Source organism: Ruditapes philippinarum, unplaced genomic scaffold (assembly GCF_026571515.1).
Source record: "Ruditapes philippinarum isolate M1 unplaced genomic scaffold, ASM2657151v2 ctg5514_1_1_1_1, whole genome shotgun sequence".
In the NCBI taxonomy this organism is placed as follows: domain Eukaryota; kingdom Metazoa; phylum Mollusca; class Bivalvia; order Venerida; family Veneridae; genus Ruditapes; species Ruditapes philippinarum.
Genome location: NW_026855379.1, coordinates 201,179 through 217,766, shown reverse-complemented (window position 1 = coordinate 217,766; position 16,588 = coordinate 201,179). Strand labels below are relative to the sequence as shown.

General features: G+C 32.9%; 1 protein-coding gene across 1 annotated transcript; it reads right to left on the bottom strand.

Moving 5' to 3' along the window:
• Positions 1 to 4,251: 4,251 nt before the first annotated feature.
• Positions 4,252 to 8,129, bottom strand: LOC132743116 (uncharacterized). Its single transcript, XM_060731633.1, has 4 exons — positions 7,977 to 8,129; positions 6,449 to 6,601; positions 5,319 to 5,417; positions 4,252 to 4,621 (listed from the first exon to the last, which is right to left on the bottom strand). Exons 1-4 carry the CDS (start codon positions 8,083 to 8,085, stop codon positions 4,482 to 4,484), a joined length of 501 nt encoding a protein of 166 aa, XP_060587616.1. The 5' UTR covers positions 8,086 to 8,129; the 3' UTR covers positions 4,252 to 4,481.
• Positions 8,130 to 16,588: the final 8,459 nt, after the last annotated feature.

Below are 16,588 nucleotides of genomic sequence, written 5' to 3'. Positions count from 1 at the left end.
TACCTGCTAAGTGATGGTTCCGAAGTACTGATATATGACACATCGCAACTTTTGGAATTTAAAGATAACGATAAAAACTGAGGAATTCTGACTGAAAACGGATGTGTAGACTGGTCACCCGCGCACTTCTGTGGGAACCATAATTGGACAGGAAACCAGAATAACGGAAGCTGTGAATAAAATATCGAATGACAGTACATAGGTTTCGCTTGATTTCATTTCATGTATATTTACCTCCTCTTTTTTCAACAAACAAAACACTAATAAGAAAAAAAAAACAGAAAAAAAATAGAGGGGCGGAGCCATATTTAACACAGTACGTGTGACGTCACATGCACTCGTCCAACAGACGAGCCGATTCCTTCTTTCTTTCTGTAAATTAAGGTAATTCACGTAGCATAAATGATAAAATATATTAATTTTATTCATTTAATAGGACAGGGAACCAGAATAAACGGAAGCAGTGTATAAAATACCGAATGACAATTTTAAAACGGAAAATGTAAAATAAAAATGAGCGATTATTTCATACTATTTCACGTTAAAAGTACATCGAGCCCGCTTTGAGGCTTTGTCTTTTTCATATTAGATATGAAGAAAATTCTTTGAACGTAATGAAGAAGTAATTAAGAACTGCAAACAAAACAATTTATTTCGTACTCAATTTTTTCGTCACAGTTCAATTTTACCGTCATATTATTCTTTTATTTCTTTTATTGTGAATGTAACAAAGGGAGGTAACTGTTGCGCTCAAAAAGAGTTGATTAGAGTTATGTCCCTGTATATATTGCAAGTGGCGTGAAGGCTCAAAGGGAGGTAACTGTTGCACTAAAAAAAGAGTCGATTACAGTGAGGTCCCGTGCTAACATTGCAATTGGCGTGAGGGTTCAATGGGAGGTAACTGCTGCACTAAAAAAGAGTCGATTAGAGTGACGTCCCCCGTTTACATTGCAAATGACGTAAGGGTTCAAAGGGTAGTAACTGTTGCACTAAAAAAGAGTCGATTAGAGTGACGTCCCCTGTTAACATTGCAAATGGCGTAGGGGTTCAAAAAAAGGAGGTAACTGTTGCGTTAAAAGGAGTCGGTTAGAATGACCTCCCTTGATAACATTGCAAATGGCGTAAGTGTTCAAAGGGAGCAAACTGTTGCACTCAAAAAAAGTTGATTTGAATGGCCTCCCCTGATAACATTGCAAAGGCCGTTAAGGTTCAAAGGGAGGTTATTGTTGCGCTTACAAAGAGTCGATTAGAGTGATCTCCCCTCAAAACATTACAAATGACGTAAGAATTCAAAATGGAGGTTACTGTTGCGTTTAAAAAAGAATCAGTTAGAATGACCTCCCCTGAATGCATTGCTTATGGTGTCAGGGATCCAAACAGGAGGTTACTTTGCACTACAAATAGAGTTACTAAGAGTGACTCCTGTTGATAACATTGCAAATGGTGAAAGGGTTCAAGAACTTTGCTTGTAAGAAGTTTTTAAAAACTTTTTAGTCTGTATTTAGACTTATGAAGCTGCTCTTAGATAAGATTTTAATTCTCGTATTTAAGATTTTTGTTAACGTTGTCATTATATTAGAGATTTTCGACCATGCGACCACATACATGCATCGAGGACATGTTTGAAAGAAAGTGACCGTGCGACCACATACACGCATCACAAGATTCCCCTTCTCTTACGAGAAAGGGACAAAGAGTTGTCCGCCCTTTTATTAAAGGGCAGACTTAAAAAATATGCCATTGCCTTATGTTATTGATAAGGAGGCTAATTTTCACAGATATGCCTTGAACTGGTTTATATACAACAATAGTTACGCATACCAATTAGTTATTAGTTAACGTCATTTTAAGATCACTATGAGATTTTAAGATAATCATATTTATTTTTTGGAAAATTTTGAGTTTAAAGTTTTTTTCTACTTTTCATTTTATGTATATAACATAATTGTTTTAATTTTGCAAAACATGAACGTTTCAAAAACGTTATATACTCGTATGCATTAGATATTGGAGATATGTTTCACACGTTGTTTTCAAATATTATCCTGGGGGCATTTTGGCCGAAGTACTTGAGCCTATGTGTAAAAATTGATAACAATGCGAAAATTTAGGTAAAGCAGACTGAAGCTTTATAAATGAAAAACAAAATAGATCTTAAACGTTATATTTTCATGTGCCTTGATAGCACAGTAGGCAGAACTTCATTCGTGCATTAAGATGCTCGTATCATAGTTAGGTACTCATTACATTTGAGTGTTTTATGTATCCTTTTCTTATTTGACCAGTTTTGTTTCAAATAGTTACAAATGCATGAAATAGATTTTTTATGTACACAGGTTGATAAACAGTTGTCTTAAGTTTGGAAAAACGACAAAAATCAGGAAAAGCATTATAAGAAATGTAAGAAATATAATAAAATGAAGAGTGTTATATATTGATCCATATATCAAAATTATTATTCTAACACGACCCGCATTTTTCACTATTGAATAAAAAAGAACCGTATGTGTGTGTTATTTAAGAAATAATATATCCCAAACAGTGATTTTATCGCTCAAGAACATCACTGTTTGGAGTTCGGATGCGAGGAATTATATCACGAGGGCGTAGCCCGAGTGATGTAATGATGCGCATCCGGACGACAAACAGTGATTTTATCAAGCGATAAAATCACTGTTTGGGATATATTATTTCGATTCTAACACGACATCAACAAATAAATGTTGCCGTACCTTTATCGCGACAATATATGATAATTGATTTTAATCTACTATAACCTCTGCAGGAATATATAGGTTTGCAGACCTTTTGGAAATTCTTCAAGACGACAAAAAGATGAAAACTTTACGAATCATTATAAGACTTAGTCATTTGTAAAACGAATATGTTTGGTTTGCTACTACTATTTGTGGGTATTTATTTTGTGATAGAAGGTTAGTAAGATACTTTGATTATTTATCTAAACACTATTTAAAACGTTTCGAACTTTTGGTGTTATACATATAAAATTTGATCAAGCTCGCCATTGCCTTAATGCTTTAATGAGAAGGTTTGGCAATGTTCCAATTTTATTTTAACATGATCTATGTTTTAATGTTTTAAGGACTTACAAAAAATGGACGGAACTTATACTATAGGACGTTACCTGAATGTATGTTGAATGTTGACTATGACAGGCAATTTTAGTAAGAAACCATTTTCACGGCATCTGGATGGTAATTTTGTTACCACACATTTTTGTACAATCCCCTTTTTTATTAGTGTTTTTTTTTTTTGTTTTTTTTTTTAATTTGATAACCAATGTTTTATAAAATATTACATCCCGTCCTAAACAAATTACAACGGTCAAAATGTGTAAAAAAATAAGCCTTTCTAAATTCGACAGAAACAAAACCGTGTAACTTTTTTCTTACATTATGTTAACTATTATTACGATATTTTATGCAAATTCAAGTTTTCTACATGTCAGTAAAGAGTTTGGCAAGGAAAAAATTTCGATTAAAATATAAGCTCATTAAGCCTGCAATGTAATTTTAAAATCTGAATAAACAACAAAAAGTTTTAAATAATTATAAATAGTTTGGTCACATAAATATAAAAAAGCAAAACATTTAAGTAATTGAAGTTTATTCCAATCAAAATTTTAATGACAACGTTTTGATGATACGAATAACCCGAATCCACAGATTTGCAACACCTTTGGAAATAACGATCCGAAAAGAAGAATCGAAATTTATTATCTAAAATATTTGGACAAACATTTATTATAAACAAACAATTCAATCGTTAGCGGTTAAATATGTAGTTAAATAGATTCGGCTATTTTCATGCACATGAGTAAACGGGGAAAGTGGGCGTACTTTGTGGTTTCGTTTATGTTCGACTCTTTAAAACAGTGTGAAATAATCTGCAGGACGCATGACATGGCGTTTGTTTATAGCCCCCGTCACCCCTGTCCCCGGGAAATCCATTCATATGACTCTAAATAGAAGACAGCGCCTTTGTTGGAGTAATGGTATGGCAGGGAATGAAACAAACTTGCAATCCTTTGATTTGTCTCTGGTTTTACTGAAAATCATTTATTTCATAATCACTATGACTTTGCACAACAACATTTTTAGAACACATCAGTAAAGAGAAGAAACAGCAGACCATCTGTCGTTTCTCTTTTATTTATAAATCATATTATGATTTCTAATTCCAACCCCAGTTGTAGCACTTGTTTATGCACAATATCAATCATAACCAAGATTTTAAACATAAAGCATTCGTTTATTATTGATGTTTCAGCATTTAATATTGGATTCATGAAACAAGTAAACGCTCGAACGTGCAAAAATGAACACGATGGCCAATTATATGAATTACATGTATGTATATTTGAACTGTGTGAGTTTTATCCCGGATAACAAACACAAGTTTGAAATGAGAGCCAATACGGACAATATGTACAAAAATATCTGCATGTCAAGACAATCCAATCAGTTTCCACGAACGATCGGTTCAGGTCGATACTCGAACCTGTTAAAAACGCTGTTCAGGTTGAAATTTGTCAAGTCTACGTTCTGTGTGGCCGCTTTGAGTCGTCGTCGTAACTCTTCATAGATCTTGCTCCATGTATCTAGAATAAATTAAACAATTATAATACTATATGAATATATGGTTTATAGTAAGGTAAAAAGAAGCATATAATACTATAAGAATATATGGTTTATAATAAGGCAAAAGGAAGCATTTAATATTATAAGAATATATATGGTTTATAGTAAGGCAAAAGGAAGCATTTAATACTATAAAAATATATGGTTTATAAGAAGGCAAAGAAAACATATACTATTCTGAGAATATATGGTTTATAATATGGTAAAAGGAAGCCTATCATACAACAAGAATATATGGTTTATAGTAAAGCAAAAGGAAGCATATAATACTATAACAATATATGGTTTATAGTAAGGCAAAAGGAAGCATATAATACTATAAGAATATATGGTTTATAGTAAGGTAAAATGAAGCATATAATACTATAAGAATATATGGTTTATAGTAAACAGAAGGAAGCATATAAGGATATATGGTTTATAGAATAAGCAAAAGGAAGCATATAATTAACCGTTGAATTTTTTCTTTTATTTTCTACTGTTAAACTTTTTGAATACTAATTAACTATTGACAATAAACAAAAATTTCATTGAGGCCAATTTGATTGGGCAAATAGTAATCTTCTGTAACAACTGTGATAAGTGAATGGTCACTGTGTGACTATTTAGGACCAATTACAAATGACTTGGCTGTGGGATGTTATAAAGGAAGGTTACCTGGGGGAGGGACTTTTCCATTATTTGGACACTCAATCACTTCAAATATAGCTTCACACCCTTTGTCTACCCACCATGAATGACCATCCTCTGAAATACCTGAAATGATACGAGATATGATATAATATGGTGTGATATAATGATATACTATGCTTTTAAGATATGCATTATGATATGAAACATGATACGATGTCATAGAAAATGATATGACATTTAATGATACAGGATATCCTTAATTCAAAATGACATGTGCTATAATACCCTAATCTGACCATACCTTTATATGATAAGAGCATACCTCATGTGACATAACAGAATATGATAAGACCATGTCACAAGTGACGTGATATAAAAAGACCTTACCTTACGTGACATGGCATAATAATATAATAAAACCATACCTCACGTGACATGACATGATATAATAAGACCATACCTGATGTGACATGACATGATTTGAAAAGACCATACCTCACGTGACATGACAGAATATAATAAGACCACGTCAAAAGGCACGTGATATAATAAGACCATAGCTCACGTGACATGGCATAATAATATAATAAAAACATACCTCACGTGACATGACATGATATAATAAGACCATACCTCATGTGACATGACATGATTTGATAAGACCATACCTCATGTGACATGACATGATTTGATAAGACCATACCTCACGTTACATGACAGAATATAATAAGACCACGTCAAAAGGCACGTGATATAATAAGACCATAGCTCACGTGACATGGCATAATATAATAAGACCATAGCTCACGTGACATGCCATGATAAAATAAGACCATACCTCACGTGACATGACATTATATAATAAGACCATAGCTCACGTGACATGGCATAATATAATAAGACCATACCTCACGTCACATGCCATGATAAAATAAGACCATACCTCACGTCACATGACATGATATAAAGGTATGGCACGACAAAGTATGATGATATGAGAGGACGATGAAATAAATCAGCTCCGAAACAACGCTATAGATATGAACTTTAGTTTATATTTTTCATATTCTATAAAGAAAAACCTACCATACTGTTCAATAAAGAAACACCTACCATACTGTTCTATAAAGCAACTCTTTAAAGAAGACACCTACCATACTTCTCAGCCTTAGGTTCACATTTGTAGAATGAAGTCCTCTTTATCAGGCGTAATGATTCAATATAATGTTTAGAATTCTGAGCTTGGTAGATCTTCTTCTGTACTCGAAAGTCACCTTTTCCCTCAAACATGAATTTTGTACAACCAACTGAAACATAAGAAAAGAAGATATCATACTTTGGTATTTTATGTTTAAGTGAATTGTCCAATAAGGATTGAGGATATATGTTTATTTTGTTTTTACTTCTTTTTTCAAACCTTCTTTTTAGAAGTTCTAAAACCAGGAAGAACATATTTTGTTTTCCATTTAATATAACTATTCTGTATTTTTTCTATACGAAAGCAAGTTTAACAAACGACGATTTTGCTGATGGTTTAGTTTGTACGAATTTATTTTAGTTCGATTTTGTAGGAAGCTATAAGCTTATTGAAATACTCTCGAATCCGTTCCTAGAACAAACCAGTTCTTAACAATGAATTTAAAGTTTCTTGCTCAAGGAAACATCGGTTTGCCCTTAACAGGGTTTGAACCCAAGCGGTCAACAATCCTAAGATTACTAGCCCGACGCGTTAACCACTAGGCAACGCCGCCAATATTTCTTGCTTTAGATCGTGTGATATAAGTCAATGTAAAATGGTAACTTATGATCGATGCATTCAATGTTATTTGAAATTAGTTTAACATGTAACATTTTCGAAATCACATGCGTAACAATCATAAATCTTTCAATATTTCGACTAACGCCTTTATTCGGATATAAATGCGTCTGTCTTTAATATCAAGCATGCAAATGTCAAATAAACGCCGGCAATTTTGTCTGGCACGTAAAGCAATTTGAAAATAACAAAAACATTCAATCTTGTCATAGAAAACAAAATCAAAAGTAAAACAAAATGAATTGCCCTCTTTCCTTTATTTTCCTGGAAAAACAAATTTGTTATTTCAAGATAAAATAATGAAAAAAATCATATGAGCCAAGTCACGACAAAACCAACATAATGTGTTTGCAGCCAGCATGTATCCAGACCAGCCTGCGCATCCGCGCAGTCTGATCAGGATCCATGTTGATCGCTTACAGACCCTATAACAAGTAAAGACACTGATAGCGAACAGCATTGGTCCTGATCAGACTGTGCGATAGCACCGACTGGTGTGAATCCACGCTGGTCGCAAACCCGTTATGTTGGTTTTGTCGTGACGTGGCTCATATGATACATTGGTAAGCACCAAGGATCAATAGACCTAGATAAAAACCCGGATGTCGCATGTTATTTGTAAATATGACGTTTAAAAGTTGTCATTATAAAAATGCAAAACCTTTAATATCGTTACACCTTGTGGGAACATAGATCGATGCAAATATTTTTTAATTTTTTATTAACAACTGTAAAAGATTTTAAAAAGAATGTTAGACAAAAATAGTGCCGTAAATATCACTTTAATTTTAGATTAATAACAATTATTAATTTAGATATAAGAAGGTTGTTTTAAAAAGCATGGAGCACTGCGTCTATATATTTACCTCTCGGCATTTTTGGATCTTTGGCCAGTTTGTCTTTTGGATGGTCAGCATCGAGTCGGTCAACAATACACAATAACACCACCGCCACTAAAATCTCCTCGCATTTCATTTTGTTTTATTCTTTTATCTCCTGATAAATGGGTGAATTTCTGTCAAAGTAAAGTCGAATAAGTTAGACATATATTTTTGTTTGTATATGTCAACAAATTAATCTTTGGATTACATATATGCATCAATATTCTTTGGTATATTTCAATAGAAAGTAAGAATATTCAGACTGTAATATTTCCTTATAGAGACTAAAGATGGATCAATAAATTCCCTCGTGGTTTTCTTTGAAAATTTAATTGTTCTTTCAAATTTGATATATCAAAGAAAAAACATTTTTTGTAAAGTGTATACGAGAATTCTCAAATCAATATCAATTTGCTGTGTTACATTCACTTGGGTATGTTTTGGATAATTCCTGTTTTATTGAAAAACGTAAGACTTAAATATATCGTTCTGATTGTAATTCCTTACTAAAATCAACATATTGAAAATATTTAAAATCTTAAATTGTAAAAGAAATGTGAGTAAATTTATGTCAATCTACGGAGCAACCTCTGCAAAACGACCGTCTGCAGTACAATAACATCTTTATAACAACAGAAGTAATTCTTCCCAAGGTAAGACTTAACATTAAATTTGATCGCTCTTAGCAAAACTCTTTCTACATATGAGCCGCGTCACGACAAAACCAACATAGTGCGTTTGCGACCAGCATGGATCCAGACCAGCCAGCGCATCCGCGCAGTCTGTTCAGGATCCATGCTGTTCGCTTTCAGTTTCTCTACTTGTAATAGGTTTGGTAAGCGAACAACATGGATCCTGATCAGACTGCGCGGATGCGCAGGCTGGTCTGAATCCATGCTGGTCGCAAACGCACTATGTTAGTTCTGTCGTGACGCGGCTCATATGAAGAAATTTCTAGATTACAACTATAATGTACATATATAGATAATCTCACAGCAACAACCAAAGACTTTGCAAACGTGAAGAAATTTCTAGTTTATTTATACATTGTGCATTCTTGGTTCTTGCTACCACTCGTTACCATTCATTTTCTTTTGCCACTTAATATACGATTCGATACATTAGATTATCAAAATTAGTTTCTCTTAAAATGGAACAAATACCAGATGTAAAGTTTCACTCTAAGGACAGAAAATATCGTTAGGTAATCATGCAATAGCACTAAGAAGTTTACGACTGGGACAAAAAACTGCAACACGAAAATCAGCTGTAAAATGCATGCTTCTTTTGTTATTGGGTTTTTTATTGTTTTTTGTTTTGTTTTTCCGATATTTCCCAGATCTGTGTTTTATGTCTTACTAATAGTATAGGACAATTATTGCGGCTGTGGTCATCCTGACAATTTATTTATTGTTTATTGACATTAATGACATGTAATTATGGTTTGATATTGACCACAACTCCGTCAGAATACTCCTACGGTTAAATTCTAATAGCATGACTACATGTATATATTCACATACATGTAGTTATAACTATGTATAAACGTATTTTCCAGTAGTTATAACATTATGCATATGACCAAAAATTTACATAAATAAGACTGGTTTGACCAAAATATTGATATCATTCACACAGTTAACAAAAAAGACCTATAAAATCAAATACATGTATTAACATAGTTTAAATAAGGCATGATTGACCAAATATTCACATTGGTAACAACAAGAGCCATAAAGTCAAATATTCACATAGGTAAGAAAACGTTTGACTAATATCTATACATAGTATGCAGTTATAATATGGCTTGTCCGGCCAAAATGTCACATAATAAAATAGACGAATAATGACTAACAGTTCTTATAAAATTGTACATGTAGTATATCACATTAATTATGCGTGATTAAAATATATGCCGACATTAGAAATAAAACACCTTTTTACTTCCGGTCACTGAATCATTTATTGCAAGCTTATATCAGTTTTTCGATCACATGCAAGGAAATGCATTTACCAACTGTAAAATGAGCAATATTTTAAGAGCATATTCGAGCCGCGTCAGGAAAAAACCAACATAATGGGTTTGCGGCCAGCATGGATCCAGACCAGCCTGCGCATCTGCGCAGTCTGATCAGGATTCATGCTGTTCGCTATCAGTTTCTCTACTTGTAATAGGGTTGGTAAGCGAACAGCATGGATCCTGATCAGACTGCGCATTATTTTGGTTTTGTCGTTACGCGGCTCATTTAACATTAAATTATAATATTTATTCACTTTATACTTCAAAACGCTTACTAATTTTTCTTTAATTTTAGCTTGGCTTGAGATGCGCGTTTCTTTACACATACATGTATATTTATTCAACTGATATGGTCAAACAATAATGATAATCAAGTAATATAAATTCGAAATGTTTGATTTTATCACCGGGCTATCGTAATTTGAAATGAATACATTATTTGAGCCGCTATAACAAGTAGAGAAAATGATAGCGAACAGCATGGATCCTGATCAGACTGCGCGGATGCACAGGCTGGTCTGGATCCATGCTGGTCGCAAACCAATTATGTTGGTTTTGTCGTGACGCCGCTCATTTATGTTTCTATATATTTATGCTTATAAAACAATTTTCAACCATCGAAGAATATGTAAAATATTTACTGCAAATATATGTTATCATTAAAATACAATGTATATGCATTCATTTCTTTTTGAAATATTTGACAAAACGAATTACTAATTTACCTCCCTTTATTAACATGAAATGTTAAATTCGGTAATATCTTTATAAATAATGCTTTTTGGAACTTACAATATTGATCAATCTGAATTTGAGCATCATATTTATTGTATAAAACCGTAAAAATATTGTGATACAGGATCTTTAAAGAAGTAAAAGCGGTACTTAAAATATCATCCTAAATTTAAAGAAATATTTATACATGTGCGAAAATCACATTGAAATCATATGCGTTCTTGAGCATAAAAGAAAAGATGTTTTCAATTTGTTCAAAATTCGCATACGAAAAATGAATTAAGATGCCTATGCAAAATACAAAATATAAGTAATATTAAGCAAAGTCATAATTTACCGACGCCATTGATTACAAAAAAATTAATGATAATTTTGATCCGATAATAAAACTGAAATCCGGTTCGCAAAAAAAGTTAATAACGTTATTAATGTTGTTTTGCTTTTCTTTTTTTCTTCCTTTTTATGATGACGATGGCGGTAAGTGATTGTGTAATATATGAGCCGCGTCACGACAAAACCAACATAATAGGTTTGCGATCAGCATGGATCCAGACCAGCCTGCGCATCCGCAGTTCGCTGTTCGCTATCAGTTTCTCTACTTGTAATAGAGTTGGCAAGCGAACAGCATGGATCCTGATCAGACTGCGCGGATGCGCAGGCTGGTCTGGATCCATGCTGGTCGCAAACGCACTATGTTGGTTTTGTCGTGACGCGGCTCATATCAAATGATTAATACAAATTCCAGTCACATACTACGTACTATCACTAAATAAGACTAATTTCATTGACAATATTAAATCCAACTTACATACAATAACACACAGTTTGTATTATTTACAAAACACATATTATAAACATGTAATTACGTAGTGAAACTATGTCACGGTGATGCATGGCATACACTGTAAAATCTGATTTGTGAAGGACAATAATACAGATTTTTACTTGCAAGCTATTGTATTATATGATATAAAACTTATTTATAAAAAAAAATCCGTATAAAACTAAAAAGATGAAAACAAATCCAGATGTTTTAAACTTGTCAACTGTTCATCTAACGCTATTTGCTGTCATATTCATATAATAGAACAGAACAGAACAGGTAAGACTGGACAGAATAGGACAGGCAACATTTACAGGACAGGATATCACGGAACGGACGGGATAGGTTAGGACGGGACGAAACGGGACCAGGACAGAGCACAGGACAGGACAGGACAGGACAGGACAGAGGACAGGACAAGACAGGTGAGAACAGGACAAGACAGGACAGGACAGGACAGGACAGGACAGGACAGGACAGGACAGGACAGGACAGGACAGGACAAGACAAGACAAGACAAGACAAGACAAGACAAGACAGGACAAGACAGGACAGGACAGAGGACAGGACAAGACAGGTGAGAACAGGACAAGACAGGACAGGAGATAACAGGACAGGACAGGATACGATACGATACGATAGGAAATTTTAAAAAAAAATGACTAATTAAGTCAGACAATCGTACAGATAAATCTACAGAATAAGTAGATCATTTACCGTTGCGAACTTAAAATAAGCAGTGCATGGTAAATAAGAGAACATTTCTATTGCTATTTATTTATCAATAACACACTCTTGACCAAATTCGAACTTTTAACCGAATTAATTCTTGATATGTTATTAATCAACATTTGCAAGCGTCAGTGTGCAGTGTTTTTTATCTTCTGCTTATTGGGACTTAATTGCAACATTAAAATACCGTGATACAATTTACGTCATTTCTTTTTTCTTTTAGTGGTCATATATTCATTCGCGGTGATAAGTTATTCTGGCCATATCGTCCGTTTATTACAGATAATTTATAAGATGACCAACAGCACACGTCACTTCACCTTCCACTGTCGTAAAATATAAATTAACCACAACAAACCGTTTGGCTTTTTTCCATCACTGTTATACTATACAAATTGATTTCAATACCAAAACGTTATAAACATATTTTATCAGTGTAAAAATGAAATTCTATGAAATTCTTTTGCAATGTATCTTTTACCTCTTTAATCATGTACAATTTCTTCTTAAACACTATTAATTAATTTGTTTATTTATTTATTTATCGCTTGCGCACATAGATAATCTGTTTGTAACGCATATATAGACCATATGTGCTTGTGACACAAACACACATCACATGTATGTGACGCAAATATATAACAAGTGTTTGTGACAAACGTATATAACGTGTGTTGGTTACGCAAATATATATCTGTTCGTATATATGTATGTTTGTGACGCATAACGTGCATTTGTTATGCACATAGTTAATGTGTGTTTGTCACGTACATATATAGTCTTTTTCTATGACATACATACTATGTGTCGGTAACGCTGGTGTTGCGCATAGACAGAAAGCACGTGTATCTCTGACGTACATAGAAAATATCTGTTTGGGAAACACATATAGAAGGTGTGTTTGTGATGCATATAAATACATGTAATATGCGCTTGTAAATTACAAAGATGTCGTCTGTTTGTGACGTACAATAATAAAAAATAACGTGTTTCTGTGTCGTAAATAGATAATGTGTGTTTGTGACGCATAATGTAACCTCATGTGTTTGTCTTTTCTAACTATACTGTTTAAATACATGCTAAAATACATCTTATGTTGAGTTTAAATCAAATACATATTCGTTCTACAATAAATTTGTGTCAAAAACTACAAACTTATTGCTTACCTATCAACTAATTATAGGACTGAAAAGGGTGTTAAATGTATACATTAAAATGTTTTTGTACAATTTAAAAATAATCTTCGACCAAAGTAAAGATTATGCTTTACCAATTTAAGAAAAGTCAGCAAAACTAAGAGGAAAGTATATATGTGTATATATTTTCTTTATGTGTATATATATTTTCATATGTTTTATCTTCTTCTTTAATTGACTGCTTTTATTATAAGCAAGAATGTAATTCATCCCGGAGAATGTTTTAATGAATAATTGTTATGGAGAGAATTTAACCGCAGCATATTTACACCTATTTGTTGATGCAGTGAATGTTTATATTATGTTACAGGACATTAAAGGATGTTCGCTTTAATTTAATTAGACATATATAATCTTGTCAGATTATGTAATTTACAGATTATGTCAGACATACGTACATGTACAAGAAGACTTTAGAGTAGCGATGTCGTGAATCAAATCGAATGTTAGAGTGGCGATGTCATAAATCAAACCGAATGTTAGAGTGACGATGTTGTGAATCAGACCGAATGTTAGAGTGGCGATGTCATAAATCAAACCGAATGTTAGAGTGACGATGTTGTATTAGAGTGGCGATGCCGTAATCCAAACGAATGTTAGAGTGGCGATGTCGTGAATCAAATCGAATGTTAGAGTGGCGATGTCGTAAATCAAACCGAATGTTAGAGTGACGATGTTGTGAATCAAACCGTGTTAGAATCAAAAACCGAATGTTAGAGTGGCGATGTCGTGAATCAAATCGAATGTTAAAGTGGCGATGCCGTAAATCAAAGCGAATTTTACAGTGGCGATGTCGTGAATCAACCCGAATATTAGAGTGGCGATGTCATAAATCAAACCGAATGTTAGAGTGACGATGTTGTGAATCAAACCGAATGTTAGAGTGGCGATGTCGTGAATCAAACCGAATGTTAGAGTGGCGATGCCGTAGTGTTAAGGTGGCGATGTCGTAAATCAAACCGAATGTTAGGGTGGCGATGCCGTGAATCAAACCGAATGTTAGAGTGGCGATGCGTAAATCAAACCGAATGTTAGAGTGGCGATGCCGTAAATCAAACCGAATGTTAGAGTGGCGATGTCGTGAATCAAACCGAATGTTAGATTGGCGATGTTGTGAATCAAACCGAATGTTAGAGTGGCGATGTCGTGAATCAAACCGAATGTTTGATTGGCGATGTCGTGAATCAAACCGAATGACCGGTAAGGAAGGAAATACTAGTATAAGGTTTTGGTATCGAATTTTCTTAATGAAAAATAAAGGCTGGAATAATGATAACCATATTCGAATAAATGTCGGTTTCTTGATGTATTTTTTTTTCTGAAGCTAAAATACCAACTTTACAACGTTATATTTAAGGAACTGATTTGCATTGTTCGATATTAATTGATATATATTTTCTGCGAAAAAAATGGGGAAAAAAGAGAAAAAAAAGAATTTAATATGACTTGTTGTGCTTTGGTGGTTTCTAAATATGCATTTAGTTAAAGTGAAGGAAAAAACATCAAGTCATTTGAGCGATTAAAATTAAGAAACATAAGAAACATAAGAAGAAGAAAAATGCATTTTGCTGTCAACAATCAGGTAAGCATTTCAAGATGTTTGCTCGTGGTTACAAGTTCAAGTAAGTTTACTCTCACCAAGTAAGTGTGTTTTTTTCTTCAAAAGATATTACGTTTATTAAATCTATAATATATCTGTACGCATTTATTTCTCATAAATGTTTTCATAGCGGAATATAATCCGATTTACTTTCACCAATTATTGTGTTTTTTTTTATTTTTCTAAAAATATAAGAAAAATAAAATTGTACGTTTATTAAATCCGTAATATGTCTGTACGTATTTATTTCTGATAAATGTTTTCATATCGGAATATAATCCGCATTATTTCATGTCATTAAAAAACAAGAATTATTATCATTATAATTATTATTTATTAATATTAATATAATCATCATCATCATCATCATCATCATCATCATCATCATCATCATCATCATCATCATCATCATTATTATTATTGTTATTATTATTATTATCATTATTATTATCATTGTTATTATTATTATTATCATTATTATAATCATCATCATCATCATCATCATAAGTATCATCATCATCATTATTAACATCATCATCATCATCATACAACTAAAAAAAACGATTTAGAAAAATTAGAAAAATATAGATAGTAATAAATAGTTAACCTGTTATTTATGCGTTGTTTGTATCCAACTTATTAATGAAGTTAGCAACAAATGCACGTTCTTTAATAGGAACGGAAGAAAAAAAATCGCAAACTGGTTCCCGTTGTGTACATAAATAACACCAATAAAGAATATGAAGCTACTTAAAGCAGGTCACCAATCTGTTAGTAGTCCTACATCTTTATTTGGCCATTGACAAGTCATATTAATAAAAACATAATGAATAATAATAATAGGTTTTGTACGCTATCTGGTCGTATAAAAGTTATTAACGTTGCCGCGTAACGCATAGACGTATATTTAATATAAAACAGGCGCGTGCAACATGACTAAATAAATCTCAAACTGACGTTGTAGCGTTTTAAAGTTATCAACACAAGTAATTAATATCATTTAAAGTGCTAACAATAATTAATTCTATTTTAAAACGTCTATATATACAGACATGTGCACCGGTTCTTCTCAATGATTCATTGTGTGCATAGAGGCGACTTTTTACACTCAACGCACTGAATAATTCATAACGTTAACTTACTGGTGATAAATAATTGAAAATGATTCCCGTAAAACAGTAATTTTACTGCACTGCGTATATTTTAAGATGCTACGTACATGTATATGTCCAGATGGTTTACCATTGTAATTTAAATTCTTAAACGAACCCTGTTTTGACACTTAAACACTTATATCCTTGACTGACTCAACATGAATTATTACCTCTATCACTTTATTAATGTGCTGTTTCTACGGAAAATAGCGCCTTGGGAGAAATAAAAAAGAAGAATTAAACTCCACAAAACGATATGTAAACTTAGAGAATGTTGATACTTTGAATATTATCCAGCTGTCGCCTGTCCGACCTGTGTTATTATAACATTCACCCC